The sequence below is a fragment of the Vipera berus genome (genome assembly GCF_964194415.1).
Source record: "Vipera berus genome assembly, chromosome: 1".
Taxonomy (NCBI): Eukaryota; Metazoa; Chordata; class Lepidosauria; order Squamata; family Viperidae; genus Vipera; species Vipera berus.
This window is the reverse complement of record NC_138202.1, coordinates 353,601,361-353,626,872: the sequence shown is the minus strand read 5'-3', so window position 1 is coordinate 353,626,872 and position 25,512 is coordinate 353,601,361. Positions and strand designations below refer to the sequence as shown.

At 45.2% G+C, this 25,512-nt stretch overlaps 1 protein-coding gene across 1 annotated transcript in view; it reads right to left on the bottom strand.

Moving 5' to 3' along the window:
- Window positions 1-25,512, bottom strand: part of ACACA (acetyl-CoA carboxylase alpha) — a 254,747-nt gene that overhangs the window by 47,083 nt on the left and 182,152 nt on the right. Inside the window, exons 42-44 of the mRNA XM_081313199.1 lie at window positions 11,205-11,348; window positions 10,152-10,272; window positions 1,102-1,198 (exon numbers count right to left, since the gene is read on the bottom strand). Of these exons, the coding sequence (XP_081169325.1) occupies window positions 1,102-1,198; window positions 10,152-10,272; window positions 11,205-11,348 (362 nt within the window). The remainder of the gene's footprint in view (window positions 1-1,101; window positions 1,199-10,151; window positions 10,273-11,204; window positions 11,349-25,512) is intronic.

The following is a 25,512-nucleotide window of genomic DNA, read 5'->3' as shown; positions in this document are numbered from 1 at the left end:
GTGGAGCAGTGGGCTAATGCCTCCTTAAGTAACACCAGCTGCCTGCAATTAGTGCAGGTTCGCATCCCACCAGGCTCAAGGTTGACTCAGCCTTCCATCCTTCCGAGGTAGGTAAAATGAGGACCCAGATTGTTGGGGGCAATAAGCTGACTTTGTAATAATGCCGCTTTGGGGGGGTGTGTGAAAGCCCTAATAAGCAGGCATATACATAGAATGAAGGCTACTGCTAAGCTTGTAAGCCGCCCTGAGTCTTCGGAGAAGGGCGGGATGTAAATGGAATTAAAATAAAATAAAAAAAATAAAATAAAATAGATGCATCCACCACCCAAATTCTAGATTTGGTGTGGTTATGGATCCACAGATAGATGGACTGTGTCTACTTTGAAAATGATCTGCGGGAAATGCTTTAGCCTTGAAGGAGCACAACTCCTTAAAGCAACTTGCTTTTTTCAAGCTTTTTTGCAAGTCTGAGAAACAGTTACTGTAACTTTAAAATCTGCAGTAATTTTAATGAGTGGACTCTTTAAAGCAGCGGTATCTTTTTCAGGCCACTTCCCCATAACAAAAGCATTATGATCTAATTTTTAAAAAAGGATTCAAAAGGATGGATTAAATACAAACCACCGATAAAGAATATTCTCTGTTGAAGTTCAAAAATATACCTACAGATCCACAAGGTTCGTGTACAGTCTTGAGGGGTTTGGCTTACAAATGGGCTCATTTTGAGGAGGGATATTCCTGACATTTTGAGCTTGAAATGAGTGGTCCTGATCTTATCAGAAATACTCTGAAACAGCTCCTGATTCCTGCTCAGGACATATCCCAAACAATTAGAACTAGCATCAAAACCCTTTTGTAAAGACCAAAATGTTCTGAAGCACAGAACATTTTGAATTCAAAATACTTTGCACCCCAATAGTTTTGTGTTTTGCATTTGCCAATCACACACAATGACCCCGATTCCTTTTTAATTCCTTTATCTTGCTATCTTACAAGGTTCTTACCCTAATAACAAGAATCTTAAGAGCTCTGAGGATGCTAAAGCGCTCTGTGCACGATTATTGCTGTTGCTACTATTCTTAATCTTTGTTAAAGACTTACCTGGCTCTGCCAACCACAACTGTCTGGGCCCAGGGTTGCATAATCTCCAAAAAAGAGCCATAGTCAAAGAAGCCACTTAGCCACTGGCCCTTTTGAGCTGCAAAGATGGGGAGAAAGGGGGAAATATTAAGAACAATGGAAACTTAGCATTACTTGGCGCCATAGAAGAGCTTGGTTTGGAGAACAGAAGAGCAGATTTAAATTCTACTGGAATGGCAAATCTTCTTTCCTTCTTCCCAACATCCAGGATGTCCAGCAAGAAGATAGTACTTCCTAACTATCACTTCTCCATTCTTCCACTCAGTGCTTTTAATAATAATAATAATAATAATAATAATAATAAGAATAAGAATAAGAATAATAATAATAATAATAATAAGAAGAAGAAGAAGAAGAAGAAGAAGAAGAAGAAGTAGTAGTAGTTGGAAGGGACCTTGGAGGTCATCTAGTCCAACCCCCTGCTAAGGCAGGAAACCCTATACCAGGGGTGTCAAACTCAATTTCACTGAGGGCCGCATCAGCATTGCACTTGCCCTCAAGGGGCCGGGTGGGTATGGCCAGGGCGGGCGTGGCCTACTGCGTAGGCATGGCTAGAGTACGTATGGCCTACTGGGTGGGCATGGTTCGCATCAAGGGTGCCTATGGGGGCCTGGGCAGGAGTAGGACAGATCTGAGGGTCTCTGGCAAAAGGAGGGTCTCTGGGCCAGGGCCAAGGCAGTGGGGGCCGTTCCCTCATTGTTTCCAGGATGGCTTCGCGGGCCACATAAAACCACTTCGCGGGCCGGATCCGGCCCCCGGGCCTTGTGTTTGACATGTCTGCCCTATACCATTTCAGACAAATGGCTGTCCAGTCTCTTCTTAAAAACTTCCAGTGTTGGAGCATTCACCACTTCTGGAGGCAGGTGGTTCCACTGGTTAGTTGTTCTAACTGTCAGGAAGTTTCTCCTTAGTTCTAGGTTGCTTCTCTCCTTGATTAGTTTCCATCCGTTGCTTCTTGTCCTGCTTTCAGGGGCTTTGGAGAATAGCTTGGCTCCCTCTTCTTTGGGGCAGCCCGAGATACTGGAACACTGCTATCATGTCCCCCCTCATGCTTCTCTTCATTAAACTACACATACCCAATTCCAGCAACCGTTCCCTATATGTTTTAGCCTCCAGTCCCCCAATCATCTCTGTTCCCTTTCTAGTCTCAACATCTTTTTTACATCATGGTGACCAAAACTGGATGCAGTATTCCAGGTGTGGCCTTACCAAGGCATTGTAAAGTGGTATTAGTACTTCACGTGATCTTGATTCTATTCTATTCTTTTTTTGTAAAAGAAAAAGGTGACGAAACTCACACATGTCCTACAACCCGCCTTGCCTACCCTATAAGGTTCCATCCAAAAAAGGTGCCGGAACTCCGTTCTGAGCGTTCTATGAGAAAAAAAGCCCTGCTTCCACTCATTCCTTTCTTCTTTTCTGTCATGAGACTGACAGCTTTTCTTGAACTTGTGGACACCCCATAGCTGAGAATTCTGGGAGTTGAAGTCCACGGGCCTTCAAGTCGCCAAGGTTGGATACCCCTGACCCCTGTAAATATCAGGTGTTTTAGAAGCAATGGCTGGGGTTACATAACACTGAGATCACCACCATATCTTCTTATGTCCACACTACGCCCTCTGCTTCACTCAGTTTTTCAGTTTCTTAAATATTAAAGGTAAAGGTAAAGGTTCCCCCGCACATGCGTGCTAGTCATTTCCAACTCTAGGGGCCGGTGCTCATCTCCATTTCAAAGCCGAAGAGCCAGCGCTTGTCCGAGGACGTCTCCGTGGTCATGTGGCCGGCATGACTAGATGCCAAAGGCGCACGGAGCGCTGTTACCTTCCCACTGTAGTGGTCCCTATTTTTCTACTTGCATTTTTACGTGCTTTCGAACTGCTAGGTTGGCAGAAGCTGGGACGTGTAACAGGCACTCACTCTGTTACGCGGCACTCAGGATTCGACCCGCCAAACTGCCGACCTTCTGATCGACAAGCTCAGCGTCCTAACCCACTGAGCCACTGCGTCCCTTTTTCTTAAATATTAGGCACAATTAAAAACAGAGATCGCGTAGTGAAAAGCAAAGCATCTTTATTGCCAACGATGCCCTTAAGACTCCAGATAGGTCACTCCAGCATTTTTAGAAAATAATGGTGCGCAAGAACAATCCACTACTTTGTTTGTAAATTTTTCTCGCTTGTCCAGAAAAAGCCAAAGAAATCAGCTGGAAACTGATAGGACACAATATGTTTCACCTAGTCACTGAATTGACTAACGTCCTCACTTCACACGATGCCCTCAACTATAAATTGACCACACAGGTTGGATTTCAACAACTTAAGTCACTTTGAAAACTAACCCAGGTTAACACTATCCTGGGCAAGTGTATTTGCAGGTGAATTTGCAAGACTTTTTCCTGACGTGTGTAAACGTGTTGTCCGAATACCATGTTGAATGTCATGGAAGAATTTAGTCGATAAATCTTACCTCACAGGGCTGTTGTTGTGGGGAAAATAGGAGGAGGAAAGGGTCTTGGATCTGTTCATTGCCTTTAGTTATTTGTAATAGCGGTAGTGGCAGTAGCAGTAGCAGTAGTAGCAATAATAATAATAATAATAATAATAATAATAATAATAATAATAATAATAATAATAATAATAATGATGCCACATAACACCCTGGACTTAATAATTGTCAATAAGAAAGACAAAAAAGTCTGGATAGTGGACGTGGCAGTGCCTGGAGACAGCAGAACAGACGAGAAAGAACTGGAGAAGATAACAAAATACAAAGATCTACAAATAGAAATAGAAAGACTGTGGCAAAGGCAAGCAAGGGTAGTACCAATAGTAATAGGCGCCTTGGGTCCAATCCCAAAACAATTGGAGCACCACTTGAACACCACTGGCATTAACAAATGCGCCATTAGTCAAGGAACTGCTTCCATCCTGCGACGATATCTGTAATACCATCAAACATCCACATCTGCCTATCCCAGATGTCCTTGGTAAGGACTCGATAGGCAGACAAAAATGTCAAATCCAGTCTGAACTTCTGGCTGACTGTGCGAATAATAATAATAACAATAACAACAACAACAACAACAACAATAATAATAATAATAATAATAATAATAATAATAATAATAATATACAAATAAATAAATAAACATTTTAAAAAATCCATGCCTAGCCTCTCTTATCAGCTGTACTTTGCATGTTCTCAGAAGCTGAGACACACAACTCTCATAAACACGCTGCACCGATTTTGGACCTTCATCCACCCTGCCACCAACAGGTAGGATGTCAGTGTCTATTTTACTCCAGATCACCTTACTTAAGAGATAATGTCCCATTTTTAACACATTGCACCAGGCGAGATATATTAAAATGACAAAACTCGTCTGCCTGGCCACACCAATGGTTGTCTCTTTAATTTGCTCGTCTGCATAAAAGAGGGCCATTTATCAGCAGAAAACATCAGTTATTGTTAAATGATGGGACACACGTAAAGCAGAGGGAATTTGTGCTGGTTTAAATAAATAACTCTACAGGGTTTTTCCCTTTCTTTCAAGACGCTGCAAACATTTTTCAAAAGAAATCTAAGGCATTACAGCTGTTGTTTTTCAAGCCTCTTCAGCTTTCAAAATTACACGTTATCTTTTAAAGATAATTTATTAGGGGTTTTCTGCCCAAATGGGCAATGCTGCCAACGAAGACACAGATAATTGGCAGTGGCAGGGTAGCAGATTATTTGAATGATAATCCACACCAAAGCAGCTTGGCATATGCTTGAAGGTGATGTTTCTCAACTTTGAGTATTTGTACTTCAATTCCCAGAATTCCCCAGCATGCTGGCCAGGGAATTGTGGGAATTGAGGTCCACACTTCTTAAAGTTGCTGAGGTTGAGAAACACTGCTTGAAGTTCTCAGATTCAGCTCTTGGGACCTCTTCCCAAGACAAGGGCTGTGTCAACATCTGGAATGCTTGGGCAGCTGCTGAAATCCTAGAGGCCTAGTGATGTAGCCATTAATCCAGCTACAAACGATGTTCAAACTATTGGGTTGGGACACAATTAGGAGAATCCAAAAGAGGGACCGGCAAAGGCCTCTAGGATCTCAACAGCTGCCCAAGTTTTCCAGATGTTGACACAGCCCTTGTCTTGGGAAGAAAGTGTTATTCGGGAGTTTGTGAGAACGTAAAAATGTGACTCAACTACCAATAACAGAATAACAGAGTTATTAGGAACCTTGGAGGTCATCCAGTCCAACCCCCTGCTCAGGCAGGAAACCCTATACCATTTCAGACAAATGGCTGTCCAGTCTCTTCTTAAAAACTTCCAGTGTTGGAGCATTCACCACTTCTGGAGGCAGGTGGTTCCACTGATTAACTGTTCTCACTGTCAGGAAGTTTCTCCTTAGTTCTAGGTTGCTTCTCTCCTTGATGAGTTTCCATCCGTTGCTTCTTTTCCTGCCTTCAGGGGCTTTGGAGAATACCTTGACTCCCTCTTCTCTGTGACAGACCCTCAAATATTGGACTACTGCTATCATGTTACCCCTGGTCCTTCTTTTCTCTAGAGTAGCCATACCCAATTCCTGCAACTGTTCTTCATATGTTTTAGCCTCCAGTCCCCTGATCATCTTTGTTGCTCTTCTTTGCACCCTTTCCTAGAGTCTCAACATCAGAACAGAAATCAAATACAAATCCATGAGTTTACTCCCTCTTTCCCCTCACATCTTAAAGTTGCCAAGCTTGAAAAACATCGGTCTAGTCCAGGGGTAGGCAACCTTGGCTCTTTTGTGACTCGTGGACTTCAACTCCCAGAATTCCTGAGCCAGCATGGCTCAGCATGGAAACCTCTCCCTTTCTCCTCAGCATGGCTGGCTCAGGAATTCTGGGAGTTGAAGTCCATGAGACATAAAAGAGCCAAGGTTGCCTACCCCTAGTCTAGTCAGTGGAATAAAGATGCTAGACTGGGAATAGGGCAACGTGAGTTCTAGTCAGGTTAAAGTTGAAAAACACAACACGAGACCCAACTGGCTTTTAAGCATTGATGCCAACTTTCTCTCTTGCTACCACCCTGAACTGGGTTTCTTTGACTCCTCGATTGCACAAACATTGTCTACAAAACCACTGCAGAGAGAGAGAGAGAGAGAGAGAGAGAGAGAGAGAGAGAGAGACACAGAGACAGAGAGAGAGAGAGAGAGAGAGAAGGGGGAAGCTTGGTGTCTTCTCTTTTGTTTTGCAATAATTGTGAAAAAGTCCTTTCTGCTCCACAAAGCCACGTGCAAAAGCAATTAAAAGTGGAGATGTGGGTACGGCAACCTTTGCTGACTCCGACAGGATGGAGAGTGTTTTATCAAGCCTAAACTTGAAATTACTGTGTTCTAATATACCCGTGGCCTCCTGCTGTAAAATGTGGCCATTCATTTCAAAGTTATCTCTTCATCGGAGAGTCCAGAGCTGATCGTTTCGATTCCGGGGCCTCGTGTTGAGCGTCAGTTTGAAGAATATCGCGGCGCTATCTCTCCTAATAAACGGCTTTAACTTTTCACCTAAGAGATCTCTCCCTTAACTTATCAGGTAAAATCATCTGCTTCCTCCAACGCCTCTACTAAATTAGAAACCAAAGTCACTCCATTTGGAGCATGCAGACTCAAGGCAAGGCAGATGAATTGCCCGCAAGATGATTTGATGAGGGGAGAAGCAAGGAAAGGGAAGAACATTAGATCCCAAATTGCCAGGGAAAAAAAAAAGATTTATCATTGTCACCGGCTTCCTTCTAAGTAGGAACCTGAAAGCCTGGAACTCCCTCGTTCGTATTTTGATTTCTGGGAGAAATTTGCAAATTTGCATACAAAATACCGGTAGTCCTCGATTTACGACCGCAACAACCCCCAAAATTTCTGTTGCTAAGTCAAACAGTTGTTAAGTAAGATTTGCCCCGTTTTGCGACCTTCCTTCCTGCAGCTGTTAAGTGAATCACTGCAGTTGTTAAGTTAGTAAGCGACTCTGGCTTCCCCATTGACTTGCAAAAGGGGATCATGTAACACCAAGACACTGCGACTGTCATAAATATGAGTCAGCAGCCAAGCAGCCAAATTTTGATCAAGTCACCAGAAAACTCAATGGGGAAAGTCAGACTCACTTAATTAGCACATGATTCACTTAATGTTTAGGGGGGGAAAAGTCATAAAAATTAGGTCTAGTCATGTGATGTTTTATGGAATGACTGCATCGCTTAGCGATTGAAGTTCTAGTCCCAGCGATACCGGTAGTTGTAAGCTGAGGACTACCTATATCTAGTTTTCCAAGATTACTTAACACTGCTTCAAACTTAAATCGCTTCTAAAATGGTGAAATCAGCCCATTTTACAGAAAGCACCATTCAGCACTCCAGCAAATAGCACTCGTGCTGTGTCAAGCTGCATTCAAGTAAATATTTCCTTCACTTTGAAATTGCGCTTCTTAAACCACGAGCTAAAATAAATCTTGCCTCATCCATTGCATTTTTCAAAGTTTCAGATCTTCTCTAGGTTTAAAAGTATCTGCTTAAATCTAGGCTGCACCATCATTGAGATGCAAGAAAAGTTCTGCACGCCTTCCTTTCCATGTCTTAAATCAAAATGAGTGAAAATTTAAAAAAAACCTAGTCTAGAACAGGGCTTTTCAACCTTTTCACCCATTGTACCACTTTTAGGATATGGCAACATCCGAGTACCACCAGTCGCCTAGCAAGGTGTCAAAAACTTGATGACCAAAAAAAAAAAAGGAAAGAAGTGATGAAGTACAGGTAGTCCTCGACTTACAACACTTCGCTTAGTGACTGTTCGAAGTTATAATGGCACTGAAAAAAGTGCCCCCCAAGCCACAGCCGAGCAAGACACTTGCCTGCCTGCCCGCCCGGCGTCGCTCTTCCTCCTGTCCGAGGTTTTCATTGTTGTGAGCATTTTTGTTGAGGATTGGCAGTGGGGGTGGGGTGGGGGGTTGTTTGGTTTTTATATCCCCCGTCTGCTGGGTGGTTGCAGCAGGTTTTGTTCACTTCACATGACCCTGGGACACTGTGACAGTCATAAATGTGAATCAGTTGCCAAGCATCTGAATGTAAATCACAAGACCCTGGAGATGCTACAACATTCCAGCTAATTGGCACTTCTTCTGGACTCAGAAATATCAGGATCAGCGCTGAGCTCCAGCTGGAGCCTGGCGCTGATCCTGGCGCTTCCGCTCAGCCCTGACAGCCCTGTAACTCCAGCCATCTCTCGCTCAGGCTTGTGCGGTGCTGCCACCGGTTCAGCTCATTCCCCTCCCCCGCTACCACTTTTCTAGGATGGTCACGTACCACCTGACAAGTGCCAATGTACCACAGGTGGTACCCGTACCACTGGTTGAAAAGTCCTGGTCTAGAACAGCGGCCCCCAACCTTTTGGGCACCAGGGACCGGTTCTATGGAGAGAGGTTTTTCCACGGACTGGAGGGATGGTGGTGGTTTTGTGTGCTGCCTGCATCCTATGGATGCGGCTTCGCCTCTTTGCAGGGCCCGGTTTCTGGCATGCCGCAGCCCAGTGCTAGTCCATGGCCCAGGGATTGGAGACCCCTGGTCTAGAACAACCAACCAACACAGACTTCCAGAAACTTAAACCTACAGGCAGTCTGAATCAATTTAATAAGAGTCCCACGAATAGGAAGCATCGAAAGATGAGCTATAAAATAAATATCTTACAGCAGGGGGTCCCCAACCCTGGTCCGTGGACCACCACCGGTCCACGGCATGGCAGAAACCGATCCGTGCAAACAAGCAAAGCCCCATCCACAGGATGCAGACAGCATGCAAAATCTCACCCCCTCCAGTCCGTGAAAAAACCTTCTCGTCACTAAACCGGTCCTTGGTGCCCAAAAGGTTGGGGACCTCTGTCTTACAGTACATCACATCACACTCATGTCAGAAGCACCGAGGCACTTCCAGGTTGAAAGGATTAGCCAGTGACTTCAATGTTGCCCGGTGGGATGCCCAGTTGGCGGCTCCTTTCATGTCCCCAGCAAAAGACAAGAACTCAACCCAACCCACGGTAGCACTCGGGTCTCAAACGTAAGCTTGCTAACCTCCAAACCCAGCGTCCTAACCGTGGGAGCCACCAGGCTCCTATTGAAGTACATATGATTGTGCAGAGTGTTTTAGGATTCATCTACTGAGACTTTACTCACAATCACCCATGCCCTAGTCACCTCTTGGTTGGACTACTGTAATGCGCTCTACCTCCTGGGGAGGAAAGCCATGGCAAATCTAGACAGCACACTAAAAAGCAGAGACATCACCCTGCCAACAAAAGTGCATATAGTCAAGGCTATGGTCTTCCCAGTGGCAATGTATGGCTGTGAAAGTTGGACCATAAGAAAGGCTGAGCGCCAAAGAATTGAAGCCTTTGAACTATGGTGCTGGAGAAGACTCCTGCGAGTCCCTTGGACTGCAAGGCGATCAAACCGGTCAGTCCTAGAGGAGATCAACCCTGACTGCTCTTTAGTAGGCCAGATCCTGAAGCGGAAACTCAAATACTTTGGCCACCTAATGAGAAGGAAGGACTCACTGGAGAAGAGCCTAATGCTGGGAAAGATTGTGGGCAAGAGAAGAAGTGGACGACAGAGAATGAGGTGGCTGGATGGAGTCACTGAAGCAGTAGGCGTGAGCTTCAATGGACTCCAGAAGATGGTGGAGGACAGGAAGGTCTGGAGGAACGTTGTCCATGGGGTTGCAATGGGTTGGACACGACTTCGCAACTAACAACAACAATGCGCTCTACACAGGGCTGCCCTTGGAAGATTTTTCCAGAAATTCTGGTTCCATCTATGGTCGTAAATCGAGGACTACCTGCACTGTCAATAGGTTTGTAGTACGCCGCCCCGAGTTACTTGGTTATGAGATGAGTAGCTATATAAAATGTGAAAAATGGTAAATAATTGGAGTGCTACCAAACATAATGTGCCCTCTTCCACACTTTGTCCCAGATGGAATCCACCTTCTGAAGTACACATACTTGGGTGAGGTCGTCCAGCAAGCATCCAGCGAGGATCGTAGGGGGCCTTGGTGGGAAGGAATTCAATTGTCCTGTCTATCGGGTCCATCACAGTGAGCATCGGGACTGGACTGAACACACTCTGATACAAAAGAAACAAGCCAGAAAGCTCCATTATTAGACATTCTTATGGGTCTAATTTTCAGAATATCCTTCCCGGGGAAAGCCACGTCAGTTAGAAATCATCTGTCTTGTTATCTGGATAACAGTTTTGGTGAGGGTCGTTTCCTCCTAGGAGGTAACTTGATTATAGTGTTATTTTCTGTCTGACTCTTTGTTTGGTGTTAATCCCTGCTTATCTGAGTGCTGGCTGCTGGAAGAGGAATGTTTTAGTGCCGTGATGGCAAACCTATGGCACGCATGCCACAGGTGGCACACAGAGCCCTCTCATTGGGCACGTATGCCATCGCCCCAGTCCTAGGCCTTCAGCTGGGTTTTATAAAACCTTTTCGCTTTAGGACTCCGCCGCCATGTGCAAAAAACAAAAAAAGGTTCAATCAATCGATCAATTTCAACTTCTCATGGGGAAAAAAAGATCTTACAAGGTTGGAATTGATGGATTGAACTTTTTAGCCCCACCCAGTCTGCCGTTTCCAGCGCAGCCACACCCAATGGGCCACGCAACCCAATGGGCCACACCCACCCGGCACCCGATGATACATAAGTGGGTTTTGGGTTGCCGTTTGGGCACTCGGTCTCTAAAAGGTTTGCCATCAATGTTCTAGTGTTTTCCCCCTCCCTAATTTGTACTGATTCTTTTGAATGGTGCGTAAATGTGGTTTATCGTGATGTGTCTATTGATGACGATTTGCCTGAAGGTACATTTCCGAGAATTCTCCAGCATTTTTGGATTGGGCTTGGTCTAAAATGCCTACACTATCCAGTTGAAACTATGATTGAATCGGTCCCTATGTTGTGGGATTAAGGAGTTTTGGTCATGTCTTCTGACGTTGGTTGATGTTCTTGGCCGTGAGATGTATAAATTGTTTAAAGAAAGAAAGAAATGAAATGTACCTTTGGCATGTATGAGAGCCACTGCAGAATGGTATAGACACCTTCAAAGTCATCACACACCGTGCTGTGGGTCACTCCATTATAATGCATGATCTGGATACCACCCAACTGGTTATTAGAAGTATACACCTCTCTTCCGAGCACCTGTGCAAAGAAGGGGCACAAGAAAAAGAACATTACCAGATTTTATCTTAAGGCACCCACTGAGCTTTAAAATGCTTTTTTTGTTGTTGTTCCTTCTCTCTATAGCAAGCCAACCAAGCGGCTAATACAACATGCATTAACTGTATGCAATGAAATCCTTGTATGACAGTGTTTGTATGTCCAGTCCAATTCCAGGAAAAAGGGAAAGGAAAAAGGACAGGAGGGGAAGGGAAGGGAAGGGGAGAGGAGGAGAGGAAAGTGGAAGAAGAGAAGAAAAGGGAAGTGGAAGAAGGGGAGGGGAGGGGAAGGGAAGAAAGCCCCCCAAGGTTCCTAACTTTTGCACTGACACAATTGTTAAAAAAAAAAACAACAACCCTGCAACATCCTCCTTGTTGTACAGCCAAGAACATCTGAGAGCATTACATCTCTTCTTCTTAGTGGGCTAATGCCTCCTTAAGTAACACCAGCTGCCTGCAATTAGTGCAGGTTCGAGTCCCACCAGGCTCAAGGTTGACTCAGCCTTCCATCCTTCCGAGGTAGGTAAAATGAGGACCCAGATTGTTGGGGGCAATTAAGCTGACTTTGTAATAATGCCGCTTGGGGTGTGTGTGAAAGCCCTAATAAGCAGGCATATACATAGAATGAAGGCTACTGCTAAGCTTGTAAGCCGCCCTGAGTCTTCGGAGAAGGGCGGGATATAAATGGAATTAAAATAAAATAAAAATAAATTAAGCAGAAGGCCATTGGAGAGTACCTGGCTGAAATCCACTTTGCCCACCTGGCTCCAGGAAAAAAAAAAAAAAAAGGGGGGGGGGAAATCACACCAGGCAAACCCCCCCAACCCCCCCGAGTTTCCTTGGAAGCCGCTTCCAAGCAGGCGCCTCTGACCACCCACCAGCCTCCTGTGCGCAGGGCCCGTCTCCTAATCTCCGCCGAGCGCCGGGCGCCGCTGCCGTGTTTCTCATTCCCCCGCTGTCTCTTCCCATTTGCCCTCTCCCTGACTGATACACTGATCTCTCGGTCACTCGGGTTTCTGCTCTGCTGGGTCCATATTACTAATAACACCTCTGCCACGGCCAGTTTACCTCATGAAAACAGGAGCACATCATTACAAAATAAACTCATAACTTTGACATGCGAGCAAATACACGCCATTTGTTATTTTTATGGCTCGAGTCTTTCGAACAGGCAGCGGGCATTATATACCTGTTTCATTTAGATTTTTATCAACAACAGGGGAAAGGGGGGAAAAAATAAATAAATAAAAGCAAGAACAAAGAAGAGGGAAGGAAAAACCCACAAGCGCACGCTTTCCAAAACAAAAACAAGAGCAGAAAATGTCGTGGGTTTTAGATGCCCCCCCCCCGCTTATGTTTCTCCTCCACAAAATGGCTGCTAAAACTTGTACGGGGGTGTTGACAGGCCCCCTTCAGCTAAAGAAGGAGAATTTGAGTTTTGGTTTTGATTTTTTATTTTTTTTGGCCAACTTACGTAACTGGAATTTGGAGAGCAAGGGGTGGGCACACTTACAAAATGGCCACTTATTACCATAATTGAGCCCGGAATTATGGCGTAAGTCGTACCAGTAATTAGGTGGGTCACCATGCAACTGCACCCAATTTTAGAACCGTTTCTGCAGTGATTGCTAAACAAATCCATTGTCTACAAAGGGCATTTTTGGGCAGAAACCAGAAGCAAATGCCGGTTTCCAGGAGAATAATGTCGTTAATTGGGGTCACGTGATCACGGGATGTTGCAAATGGTCGTAAGTGTGGACCAGCAGCTGAGCGACCTAAATGTGGCCATGTGACCACTCCTTCTATGTGTGTGTATATGAGAGAGAGAGAGAGAGAGAGACAGAGGGAGAGGGAGAGAAAACTTCGAATGCAGGTTGTACGTAGCCTTGGGGAGGTCCGTCAGAACTTTGAATGATCACTAAGCAACTGGTCGTAAGTTGAGGACTACCTGTACAGGAAGTCCTCAACTTACAGCAATTCATTTAGTGACCATTCAAAGTTACAACGGCATAGAAAAAAGTGACGTGTGACTGTTTTTCACACTCACGACCATTGCAGCATCCCCAGGGTCACGTGACCAAACTTCAGACGCTTGGCAACTGACTCATATTTATGACGGTTGCACGTGTGATTCCCTTTTGCGGCCTTCCGACAAGCCAAGTCAGTGGGGGAAGCCAAATTCACTTAACAACCGTGTTACTAATTTAACAACGGCAGTGATTCACTTCACAAACGTGGCAAGAAAAGTCATAAAACGAGGCCAAACTCGCAACCAATTTCTCACTTAGCAACATAAACTCTGGGCTCAAATGCGGTTGTAAGTCAAGGACTACCTGTATTGGGGAAGCCACCCCTTTCAGAACATAGTTGCCATGGTTAGGGCATTTTAAGTCGACAATTATCTACATTCAGAATTAGACTTAGGATTCAGACCTCTCGCCTTCCTGTTTCTGGACAAAACTTTTGCAAGTTCAGTGTAACATCCTAGCAGACTGGTTTTATCCAAGGGAAGCAGGAGAAACTCTTGCTCCTAACCCTGTTTGGGGTTTATGGTTTATGGCAGTGGTAATAAAGGTAAAGGTAAAGGTTCCCCCGCACATGCGTGCTAGTCGTTTCCAACTCTAGGGGCCGGTGATCATCTCCGTTTCAAAGCCGAAGAGCCAGCGCTTGTCCGAGGACGTCTCCGTGGTCATGTGGCCGGCATGATTAGACGCCAAAGGCGCACGGAATGCTGTTACCTTCCCACCGTAGTGGTCCCTATTTGTCTACTTGCATTTTTTTTACGTGCTTTCGAACTGCTAGGTTGGCAGAAGCTGGGACGAGTAACAGGCGCTCACTCTGTTACACGGCACTCGGGATTCGACCCGCCAAACTGCCAACCTTCTGATCGATAAGCTCAGCGTCCTAACCCAATGAGCCACCGTGTCCCTATGGCAGTGGTAGCAAACCTTTTAGAGACCGAGTGCCCAAAACCTGCCCTGCCCACTCTGCCCCCTCCCTGCCCCCCCACTGCTCTGCCCCCCGCCCCCCCCAGGGCCACCAGCCCTCTGCAGATCACCCAGGTAGCACTGCAGCGTCATGGTGGCCACACCCTCCACCCACGCACCACATCATCTACGCGTGATGGGGCATGAGGGAGGTCCCTGTTGCCCAGCTGCCATGTCCTTGGCTGCGCTGCTCCGCACCCACGGGTGACTCTCCTCTGGAAGGGGGGGCTGCTGGTGAGGAGGGGGCCACGGGGGAGGCGGGACTGGGACGACGGTGGACGTGCCCACAAAGAGGGCTCTGAGTGCCACCTCTGGCACACGTGCCATAGGTTTGCCACCACTGGTTTATGGCATTCTATCCTTCTCTACCATTTTGCTCTAATGGCAGAAAGTGAAGAGGAACTAAAGAGCCTCTTGTTGCGGGTGAAGAAGGAGAGTGCAAAACTTGGGTTGAAACTTAACATTAAGAAAACCAAGATCATGGCATCCGGCCCCCTCAATTCCTGGCAAATAGATGGGGAAGAAATGGAGGTAGTGACAGATTTTATTTTCCTGGGTGGAGACTGCAGCCAAGAAATTAAAAGACACTTGCTCCTGGGGAGGAAAGCCATGGCAAATCTAGACAGCACACTAAAAATCAGAGACATCACCCTGCCAACAAAAGTGCGTATAGTCAAGGCCATGGTCTTCCCAGTTGCAATGTATGGCTGTGAAAGTTGGACCATAAGAAAGGCTGAGCGCCAAAGAATTGAGGCCTTTGAACTATGGTGCTGGAGAAGACTCCTGCGAGTCCCTTGGACTGCAAGGCGATCAAACCGGTCAGTCCTAGAGGAGATCAACCCTGACTGCTCTTTAGAAGGCCAGATCCTGAAGTGGAAACTCAAATACTTTGGCCACCTAATGAGGAGGAAGGACTCACTGGAGAAGAGCCTAATGCTGGGAAAGATTGAGGGCAAGAGAAGAAGGGGACGACAGAGGAGGAGGTGGCTGGATGGAGTCACTGAAGCAGTAGGCGTGAGCTTAAATGGACTCCAGAAGATGGCAGAGGACAGGAAGGCCTGGAGGAACGTTGTCCATGGGGTTGTGATGGGTCGGACACGACTTCGCAGCTAACAACAACAACAACATCCTTCTCTACAGGCTCATCGGCATCCACTGGATTGTCTTCCCACAACTCAGCCTGAATCCAGGCTGCTGCCTCTGCTATCAAAACACAGAGACAAGTAAATACGGCAGCCTCTCAGCACTGCTTCCCTTAAAGCATGGCGATGCTCTGGGGTGGAGCTGGGAGGGCCCGTTTGTCTTTTTAACTCCAAAACAGAATTTAAAGGGCAGCAACAGACAGTATATATTAGACCACTTTCGCTGCTTGTCAGCAGCAGTAAACTGGTACGTCTCTGCAGCCCCGCACTAAGTGGCATCTACAATAACAGCTCCCTTTTGCTTCCAGCAGCTCCTGGGTCTGTTGGCCGGTGATGGAAATCACAGCAGCATTTTAAAAATAAAAATAAAAAAAACTCTCCCCAAAGCTGCGTCTTTCTGTTCCGTTCTAAACTTCCTCTAACCTGCTCTCATGTGTGTGTGTGTCTGTATGTGTGTGTGTGTGTGTGTGTGTGTCTGTATGTGTGTATATGTGTGTGTGTATATATATTGAGTACTTGCATTTGGTTAGTTTCCAACTAGTCTAGCAGCTCAGCGGAAGGAAGGAAGGAAGGAAGGAAGGAAGGAAGGAAGGAAGGAAGGAAGGAAGGGAGGGAGGGTGGGTGGGTTAAACAAAGTCTAATAATCCACACACCAAAGAATTGAGGCCTTTGAACTATGGTGCTGGCGAAGACTCCTGCGAGTCCCTTGGACTGCAAGGTGATCAAACCGGTCGATCCTAGAGGAGATCAACCCTGACTGTTCTTTAGAAGGCCAGATCCTGAAGTTGAAACTCAAATACTTTGGCCACCTAATGAGAAGGAAGGACTCCCTGGAGACGAGCCTAATGCTGGGAAAGGTGGAGGGCAAGAGAAGAAGGGGACGACAGAGAATGAGGTGGCTGGATGGAGTCAATGAAGCAGTAGGCGTGAGCCTAAATGGACTCCAGAAGATCGTAGAGGACAGGAAGGGCTGGAGAAACGTTGTCCATGGGGTCGCGATGGGTCGGACACGACTTCGCAACTAACAACAATAATCCACAGCTGAATCTCAGTTAGCTTCAGTTTACATCTCCATTTACTTCTGCCCACAAAATTTGCTCCTGGAATTTCCAAACAGCCTTATGGATAGTTTCCATTAAGACCAGATAGACAATTTATCCTAGGGGCTGTTGACCACCATTTTTACTATCAAAGACCAAGAGGCCATGCTTGATGCAGCTAATGGGAACTGGAGCCCCATAATGTTTGGAGCAACTAGGCAAAGAGCACCATCACACCACCCATTTTTTAATAAAGATATGCAGAAGGACTTCATTTTACTCTCATATTGCAGCAATTGGGATTAGTCGAAAGGCTGGCCCTTTCGACTAATCCAGTTCGGATGAGAAGTGAAATGTCTTCAAGGAAAAAAACAAAGTCCAGTTGCCCTTTGAAAAAGCACTTTGGAGATAATGGAGGAACACTTGGCCAGCTTCTGTGCTTTTTAATTTATGAGCATTCAACAAGGGAAACTTCTTGAGTTAGGAACATACAGGCTTGGTCTAATGCTCAGAGATTATTAAAGCTGTGCCCTGCTCCTGCTATCAGCTGTGTGATCTTTTATTTAGAAGATGTAGGACGCTAAATGTACACAGTTCTTCAACACATCCACATTAATACCCCAGGCACCTGGTAAATGGAATTATACACCTGTCACCTCTTTCCCCCAAAGTTTTTAACAATATAAGGGACTCATTTTTTCCCCCTTGCCCTCAAATCTCTCTCATTGGAATCCATGCCCAGCTTCAGAATGGAGAGGCCTACCTTGTATTGATTTAAAGTCGGAGAAATAAATAAAATTCCTTCGTCATTCTAGTTCACAAGAAATTCATGGTAGACTACTAAATGATATATCTGAAGAGCTGTTTGAAAACCTGGTTTTTCCCCCCCCTTCTGGTGAGCGATGGGGGGAAGCATTACGATAAGGAGTGGGCTCTGTGAAATGTTGATTAGTGTGAGCAGGAGAGCCCATGGATTGTAACTCCAGAAGAAAAAGCTGATGAAAAGACCTTAATTTCACAACACATGGACAGACTAAAACAACCCCAGTCCGTGGACCAGTACCTGGGCTGCACAAAAAACCAAAGTCCCATCTGCAAGATGCAGGTAGCACACAAAACCACACACTGTCTGGTCCGTGGAAAAACCTCTCTCCGTGGAATTGGTCCATGGTGCCCAAAAGGTTGGGAACCTCTTGACTAAAGCAAGGATTCATTAAAGCCTTGAAGACTTCCGTCTTATTTCATTCTTCTTAGGGAATCATTTAGAAGAGCCATGAGTTCTGGCTCTCATTTAAACCTTCTGCTCTGACTCAAGTCTCTCTTTTGCTTTATTTATATTTTGCAGACGTTTCATTACCCAAACTAGGTAACATCATCCGTGCTCCCGGTGATGTTATCTAGTTTGAAACATGAAAACTCTCCAAGAAAACAACCAAGCTCAGGCAGCACCAAGGGCCCCTCAATTCTGGGGGTTTTAATCCCAACAGATTTGGGGAGCCTCTCTTATATAAGAGCCTCTCTTATATAAGAGCCTTGGTGGAGCAGTGGGCTAATGCTTCCTTAAGTAACACCAGCTGCCTGCAATTAGTGCAGGTTCGAGTCCCACCAGGCTCAAGGTTGACTCAGCCTTCCATCCTTCCGAGGTAGGTAAAATGAGGACCCAGATTGTTGGGGGCAATTAAGCTGACTTTGTAATAATGCCGCTTGTGTGTGTGTGAAAGCCCTAATAAGCAGGCATATACATAGAATGAAGGCTACTGCTAAGCTTGTAAGCCGCCCTGAGTCTTCGGAGAAGGGCGGGATATAAATGGAATTTAAAAAAAAAAGCATAGTTTGAATGGGGAAACTGTGAGCATTCTAGACCAAGTCAAATCCAAAAAAGCTAGAAAATTCCTGGAAGCCTGGCATTCAAACGAATCAGTCATCACTAGGCACATAGATGTAAATAACAACTACATACCATTCAAAAGAGACAATAAATAATCCAAAAAGGAAACAAAAAGACCAAAACAGCACCCAGAGGAGCAGAAATTAACACCAAGTTTAATAAGAGACCAACAATCCAAAAACAAGGAATAACCCAGAGTAGATGGCATGGTTTTCTCTCCAGCAAGATCAGGAAGAACCTGCCTGAAATCTAGAGCAGTGGTTCTCCATCATGGACAACATGACGAAGTCTGGATTTTAACTCGTAGAATTTCCCAGCCAGCTATGCTGGAAGTTGAAGTCCAAACATCTTCAAGTTTCCAAGATGGAAAAACACTGATCTAGATCTTGGCTTCTTGGGGTCATTTTATGCTCCCAGAATTAGGGGTGCAGAATCATCCTGAGGTCATCAAGAACTTGAGGTATTAAAGGACAAGCTCCATCTTCTCATAATATCTCATGATGGCCACAACAAACAAGGCACTCTCAGTCCAAAATGGTGGTACTGCCCAAAAAACCTCCAAGGACATGAGGAACATCCAAATGATGCTAAAAAGCCCTAATAATAATAATAATAGTAATCATCATCATCATCATCATCATCATCATCATCATCATCCTCATCCTCCAGGAATCAAGACTGTGTTTTAATGCTGAAGCAAAGATGCTTGTCCTGAAGACAGGACAAGAAGCAACAGATGGAAACTAATCAAGGAGAGAAGCAACTTGGAACTAAGGAGAAACTTCCTGACAGTGAGAACAATTAACCAGTGGAACAACCTGCCTCCAGAAGCTGTGAATGCTCCAACACTGGAAGTTTTGAAGAAGAGACTGGACAGCCATTTGTCTGAAATGGTATAGTGTCTCCTGGCTGAGCAAGGGGTTGGACTAGATGACCTCCAAGGTCCCTTCCAACTTTATTATTATTATTATTATTATTATTATTATTATTATTATTATTATTATTATTATTATTATTATTATTATATTCTGCAGTGTAGATAGAACAAGTAAGGCATGTCCCATCTTTGCTGATTAACTGCCTCTCTGACTCAGCCAAAATTGCTTTCTTTTTAAAAAAAAACAACACTGCAATGAGACAGCGCATATATATTTTCATCAGACAAAACAACAAAAGGCCTCTGCCCACATTTCTGCTGCAATTCATTCCCCTGGCACAAAGGGGCCCAGCTCGTGCCTACAACTGGACGCAGGCCTTCCAGATGTGTAGCCTTAAAAGGCTTTGGCCTGCATGGTGGCTACTTGTTAAGTTAGTCATAGGGTCCCCATTGCTTGTCTAAAGGTCTCAAAAGGGGATCATAATCACAATAGTAAAGTTGGAAGGGACCTTGGAGGTCATCCAGTCCAACCCCCTGCTCAGGCAGGAAACCCTATACCATTTCAGGCAAATGGCTGTCCAGTCTCTTCTTAAAAACCTCCACTGTTTGAGCATTCACCACCTCTGGAGGCAGGTTGTTCCACTGGTTAATTGTTCAAACTGTCAGGAAGTTTCTCCTTAGTTCTAGGTTGCTTCTCTCCTTGACTAGTTTCCATCCATTGCTTCTCGTCCTGCTTTCAGGTGCTTTGGAGAATAGCTTGACTCCCTCTTCTATGGGGCAGCCCCTGAGATACTGGAACACTTCTATCCTGTCCCCCCTCGTCCTTCTCTTCATTGAACTAGACATACCAAATTCCAGTAACCGTTCCTTATATGTTTTAGCCTTCAGCCCCCTGATCATCTTTGTTGCTCTTCTCTGTGCTCTTTCTAGAGTCTCAACATCTTTTTTACATCATGGTGACCAAAACTGGATGCAGTATTCCAGGTGTGGCCTTACCAAGGCCTTGTAAAGTGGTATTAGTACTTCACGTGATCAAATGACCTCAGGACGCTGCAACCGTTATGAGCAGGTTGCCAAGGGTCCAAATTTTGATCACATGACCACGGGGATGCTGCAAGAGTTGTAAGTGTGAAAGGGGGTCACAGGTCACTTTTTTCAGTGCCGTTGTAACTTTGGACGGTCGCTGCATGGACTGTGGTAAGTCAAGGACTTCCTGTATCCTGAATGCCTGAAGATTACAGCAGCTGTCATTGTCCCCACCGCAACTACACAACCAGTCCTTCTCTCCCTCCTTCTGGAAGTCGGAGAACAAAATAACCTTGAGAAGCTTCAAGGAAAGGCATACCCATCCATTTCCTTTCCATCCCTCCTTCCTTCCCAATTAGCATTCTTCAGGTGTTGCATCTGTTCATATCCACCCCGATAGTCGTGCTGAGCCACTCCAGAAAGATTCATACGATGCATTAATAATTATAATAACGCTCCTTTGTATGGCAAGAACGGCCCTGGCAGATTCAATTCTCGCATTATGACTCTGATCTCATTTGTCATGACAAGAGGGATCTGCAGGGGGCTCCTGATCACGGGGCGGGGTTCGAGAGCGGAAAGGAAACCCTTTGGCTGATGGTTGAAAGAAGCCTCCGATGATATTCCAAATTTAGGCACTATTTTAATGTGAGAAAGGGGAAGGCAGCCGTATAGTCCCCTTTGCACACACCAACGAGAAGAGTTGAAATGTTGAAGCCGGGTTAAGGCGACATCAAAACATAAAACAGAATACCTTTCTTAGAATTGACAGGACATATTAGGTAGTCCTCAACTTACGACTGGTCATTCAGCAAGGCACTGTTGAGAAACACTGCTCCAGACAGGAGTAAGTAGCCTTGATACAAGTAGTCCTCGACTTATGACTACAATTAAGTCCCAAATTTCCGTGGCTAAGCGAGACAGTTAACCCAGTTAACAAACTTTCTTGCCACAGTTGTTAAGTGAATCACTGAGGCTGTTCAGTTAGTAACACAGTTGTAAAGTGAATCTGGCTTCCCCACTGACTTTTGCTTGTCAGAAGGTCACAAAAGGTGATCAAATGACTCTGGGACACTACAGCCGTCGTAAATATGCATCAGCTGCAAAGCATCTGAATTTGGATCACATGACCCTGGGGATGCTGCAACGGTCCTAAGTATGAAAACAGGTCATAAGTCCCTTTCTTTCAGCGCTGTTGTAACTTTGAGAGGTCAGTAAATGAACTGTTGTTACTCGAGGACTGCAAAGCAATTCCCTCGACTCCTGACAGTAATTGGGACCAGAATTTTCTTGTTAAGCAAGACAGCTATTAAGAGTCACGCCTTACATTATGACCTTTTTTTGCCACATTGTTAAGTGAATCACACAATCGTTCAGTGAATCAAGTTTCCTCCACTCACTCTGTTTGTCAGAACTTAGCCGGGAAGGTTGCAAACTAGATGACCCTGGGACCTTGCAATCGTTGTACATATCCCAGCTGCGAAGCGCCTGAATTCTGATCACACGGCTGTAAGGATGCTGCAACTGTCACGAGTGCAAATATTAGTGGTAAGTCATTTTTTTCCAGTGCCGTTGTAACTTCAAATGGTCATTAAATGAAATTGGTAAGTTAGTTCAAGACTAACTGCACTGGAGGTTAATGTACAGATAGTCGTCAACTTACAACCATTCATTTAGTGACCTTTCAAACGGCACTGGGAAAAGTGACTTATGACTGTTTTGCACACTTGCGACCACTGCAGCATCCCCACGGCCCTGTGATCAAAATTCAGATGCTTGGCAACTGGCATGTATTTATGACAGTTGCAGTGTCCATGGAGTGAGGGAGTGTGGGTTTTTCTACCTGTTTATATACAGTAGTCTGCCCCGTCAATGTTGGTGGGGATGTGGTTTTCTCCATGGTGGCTCCTTGATTAGGGCATTGTTTTCTGCTCGATTGTTTGCCTGGTGTTAATCCCTAAGTGTATGCTGCTGGAGAGAATGTTTCCTCCTTTGCTTTTTTTATTGTCCCTTTCGAATTGTGTGTAAATGTGGTTTATCTCTGTGTATCCATTGATGGCTGAACGGGGAGCAAGGCCCACATTCACTAGCACTGACGACGTTACTTAGTCGGGTAAGTAAGTTGCATCTGGTCTTGCTCGTAGGCACTATGGTATGCTTAGCCTAAATAGAGAAGACTAAAAGAAGATATTTGAAGGGCCATAGCAGAGAAGAGGGTACCTTACTCAATAATAGTAATTGTAAGAGGGATCTACTAGACAATCACTTAAATATGAGCCAACCGTATGCTGCAGCTGGCAAAAAAGCCAACACAGTGCTAGGCTGCATTAACAGAAGGATAGAATCAAGTTCATGTGAAGTGTTAATACCACTTTAAAAGGCCTTGGTAAGGCCACACTTGGAGTCCTGCATCAAGTTTTGGTCACCACGATGTAAAAAAGATGTTGAGACTCTAGAAAGGGTACAGAGAAGAGCAACAAAGATGATTGGGGGACTGGAGGCTAAAACATATAAGGAACGGTTGCTGGAATTGGGTATGTCTAGTTTAATGAAGAGAAGGACGAGGGGTGACAGGATAGAAGTGTTCCAGTATCTCAGGGGCTGCCCCATAGAAGAGGGAGTCAAGCTATTCTCCAAAGCACCTGAAGGCAGGACAAGAAGCAACGGATGGAAACTCATCAAGGAGAGAAGCAACCCAGAACTAAGGAGAAACTTCCTGACAGTGAGAACAATTAACCAGTGGAACAACCTGCCTCCAGAAGCTGTGAATGCTCCAACAGTGGAGGTTTTTAAGAAGAGACTGGACAGCCACTTGTCTGAAATGGTATAGGGTTTCCTGCCTGAGCAGGGGGTTGGACTGGATGAGCTCCAAGGTCCCTTCCAACTTTACTATTGTGATTATGATCCCCTTTTGCGACCTTCAGACAAGCAATGGGGACCCTATGACTAACTTAACAAGTAGCCACCATGCAGGCCAAAGCCTTTTAAGGCTACACATCTGGAAGGCCTGCCTCCAGTTGTAGGCACGAGCTGGGCCCCTTTGTGCCAGGGGAATGAATTGCAGCAGAAATGTGGGCAGAGGCCTTTTGTTGTTTTGTCTCATGACCTCCAAGGTCCCTTGCAACATCATCATCATCATTATTATAGATTCATTCACTATAGTAGCTAAGAGCAACACCAGCACCATCAGATGAAACCATGGCGTCCTTAGTGGTCTCTGAGTTTAGTTGTTTGCTTGCAGATGTCTCATTACTTGACTAGGTAACATCATCGGTACTAGTAAATGTGGGGTTTGCTCCCTATTCAGCCATCAACAGACACACAGAGACAAACCACCTATACACACCATTCAAAGGGGGACAATAAAAAAAAAGCTAAGAAGGAAACATTCTCTCCAGCTGCATACACTCAGATAAGCAGGGATTAACACCAGACAAGCCATCAAGCAGAAAGTAACATGCTAATCGAGGAATTACCAAGAAGAAAATCAATCCCCAGCAACATTGGCAGGGCAAGCTACTGTATATAAACAGGGAGCAAACCCCACCCTCCCTCACACTATGATGTTACCTAGCCAGGTAATGCAACATCTCTGCAAGGAAACAACCAAGCTGAGAGAGCACCAAGGACTCCACATTTCAATCCTGAGCTATAGGAAATCTTTTCTATTGTTACAACAGGGGCAAACTTTACAAAAAGAAGATAACATATTTGAAATAAGGAGGGATTTCCTGTCCACGAAGCAGTGAAGCAGCTGGCCTCTTGAAGTTGTGTTCCATCAATGGAGAATTTCAAACAAAGGCTGGAGAGGATACTAGGAATGTTCTGGGATAATTTGGAAGATTCTTGCCCTGGGCAGGGGTTGGGCTAGAAGACCTGAAAGGTCCGTTCTAAACCTATGGTTTTAATTCTAGTGACCAGAAGTCAAAACTGCCTCAAAGGACCATAAAGGTAAGGTAAAAAGGTAAAGGTTCCCCCGCACACGCGTGCTAGTCGTTTCTGACTCTAGGGGCCGGTGCTCATCTCTGTTTCAAAGCCGAAGAGCCAGCGCTTGTCCGAGGACGTCTCCGTGGTCATGTGGCCGGCATGACTAGACGCCAAAGGCGCACGGAACGCTGTTACCTTCCCACCGGAGTGGTCCCTATTTTTCTACTTGCATTTTTACGTGCTTTCGAACTGCTAGGTTGGCAGAAGCTGGGACGTGTAACAGGCACTCACTCTGCTACGCGGCACTCGGGATGCGACCTGCCAAACTGCCAACCTTCTGATCGACAAGCTCAGCGTCCTAACCCACTGAGCCACCGCGTCCCTCAAAGGACCATACTAATATCAATTAGTGTTATTTTTAAAACATCGGCATGACATTTTTTCATGTAAATATACATTTCCAAACTCATTCTCTCTCAAAGTATGTCTTTTAATCTATACCTTGTTAACTTTAAACTGCCAAGTGTGGTGCAGAAGTATTCAAAATATGAAGTCAGGTTATTAATGTGTACATCCAACTGATGTGTTTGAAAAAGGAAGAAAAAAAGATAAAACCTTCGCACGTCAGACACTTCCATATATACGGAAAGCCGGAAAGCCGCTGTTTCATAACTCATTTGGAATAATAATAAAAAAAGGCAAACTATAATCTACATGTTACTGAATTCAGACAACACCTCTGGCACAAAGTCATCGATCTTATCCCAAGTCGCACTGTGTTAAAAACAAACAGCTTGTGCGTATGTGTGTGTATCTAAGGTGGGAGTTTGCAGCCGGCATTTGGATAGAAAGTTGATTTGGGGAGGGAGGGAGGGAAGGAGGAAGGAGGGAAGGAAGGAAGGAAGGCGAAAAAAAACAACAACAACAATACAAAAAGGCTCAGCAAAAGTTTAGATTAAAATTTTAGACAAATGATCTCTGTGTCCTTCTTTTCTCCCGCCCTGTGAATTCTGCCTGGGGGCTCCATGCTATTTCTATGCAAATAACAGCCTCATACTTTCTATCTTATTATATCCCACCGGAGCTGCAGTGACGCGACCCGAAACATGAGCGAGAGGTAGGCAAGAGAGGGAGGGGGGGAGGAAGAGGGAGGGGTGGGAGGCAGAATGGATGCTCAGTGAAGTGTGAAAAAAATATTGTCAGGAGTGAAGCAGCAAGAAACACACACACACACACTCAAGTCAGAGAGTAGAGACAGGA